At 44.5% G+C, this 1,414-nt stretch overlaps 1 protein-coding gene across 2 annotated transcripts in view; it reads left to right on the top strand.

Moving 5' to 3' along the window:
- Nucleotides 1–1,414, top strand: part of Galnt7 (polypeptide N-acetylgalactosaminyltransferase 7) — a 131,328-nt gene that overhangs the window by 119,478 nt on the left and 10,436 nt on the right. For both annotated transcript variants that reach the window (XM_021218753.1, XM_021218755.1), the window contains exon 10: nt 707–805. In XM_021218753.1, coding sequence (XP_021074412.1) covers nt 707–805 — 99 coding nt within the window. The remainder of the gene's footprint in view (nt 1–706; nt 806–1,414) is intronic.

Genomic DNA, 1,414 nt, shown 5'->3' with positions numbered 1-1,414 from the left:
TGAGTTCCAGGACAGCCAGGGCTATACAGAGAAACCTTGTCTCAAAAAAAAACAACAAAACAAAAAAACAAACAAAAAAAAAGATGTCCCCTGAGAAGTGTGGGCTGCTTCATCTGCACATTCATCTCCTCTTCTGACCACACACCTGCTTCTCCCCACATTGTGATGGTCTAGAGGACTGTGACTTGCTCATCACCATGGACTCAAAAGCTCATATCCTCCCCCTCAGAACCCACAGAATCAAGCTATATATCCGAATAGTACAGGGACCTATAACTGAGATGAAGGCAGAATTCCTCTAAATGTGGTTATTTTAGCATAAAATTCTATCCCAAACATGAGTGGAATGACTGTGTGCTTTTGACTCCATTTAACCACTCCATGGTAGTTAGAGGAGAGCCACACGGTGTGCCGTTATCCTTGTACTGAGACACCTTGAGTCCCCTCCCCCAGAAGTGATGCCCAGCCAGAGAGGACTGAGAGAGCAGCATCTGCTCGCAGTGTACTTACAGGGCTCTCCTCTCTGCCTCTCAGTCACATGGACGCTAAAACAGACTTACAGGCTGGTGATACCAGTTACAGCCTGGCACCACAACGGCCCTGAACTCCCTGTGACGTGTACATTGAACTTGAGAGTCTCCTGCTCCGGTGCTGGTTTCTTACATACCGTACTGTTTCCTGTGTCTTGGTCCTCTTCATCCTTTAGATCCGAGGCCTCGAGACTGCATACTGCATTGATAGCATGGGGAAAACGAACGGAGGCTTCGTGGAGCTAGGACCCTGCCACAGGATGGGCGGGAACCAGGTGAGTCCCCTTCCTTCAGGGCTTGTCAGCACTGAGATCCGCCAGACTCGGTGCTCACCGACAGGCAACTTTGCTTTGGGTTTGGTTTGGGTTTGCTTGTTTGTTTTTAAGATCCATCTATCTATCTATCTATCTATCTATCTATCTATCTATCTATCTGTCTATCTATCTCTATCTATTATGTATACAGTGTTCTGCCTGCATGCCAGAAAAGGGAGCCAAGATATCCTTATAGATGGTTGTGAGCCACCATGTGGTTGCTGGGAATTGAACTCAGGACCTAAGGAAGAGCAGTCAGTGCTCTTAACCTCTGAGCCATCATCTCTCTAGCCCCTAGTTTGGTTTTTAATTTATTAATTTTGACTTGATAAAAACTGTTCAGTAAAGCTGACTGCTAAAACATTTCACTTAAGTAGGGAAATATAGAAATGTCTACACAGAAGTGATAAAAGTATGTTCTTATGGGAACATGGGAAAGTATACTAATGATGACTGAGTAAGCCTAACCCCTAAAGGTTTAGAAAGTGACATTGGTTTAGAAAGTGACATTGGTTTAGAAAGTGACATTGGTTTAGAAAGTGACATTGGTTTAGAAAGTGACATTGGTTT

Source organism: Mus pahari, chromosome 19 (genome assembly GCF_900095145.1).
Source record: "Mus pahari chromosome 19, PAHARI_EIJ_v1.1, whole genome shotgun sequence".
Lineage (NCBI taxonomy): Eukaryota > Metazoa > Chordata > Mammalia > Rodentia > Muridae > Mus > Mus pahari.
This window is presented reverse-complemented; position numbering and strand designations above follow the sequence as displayed.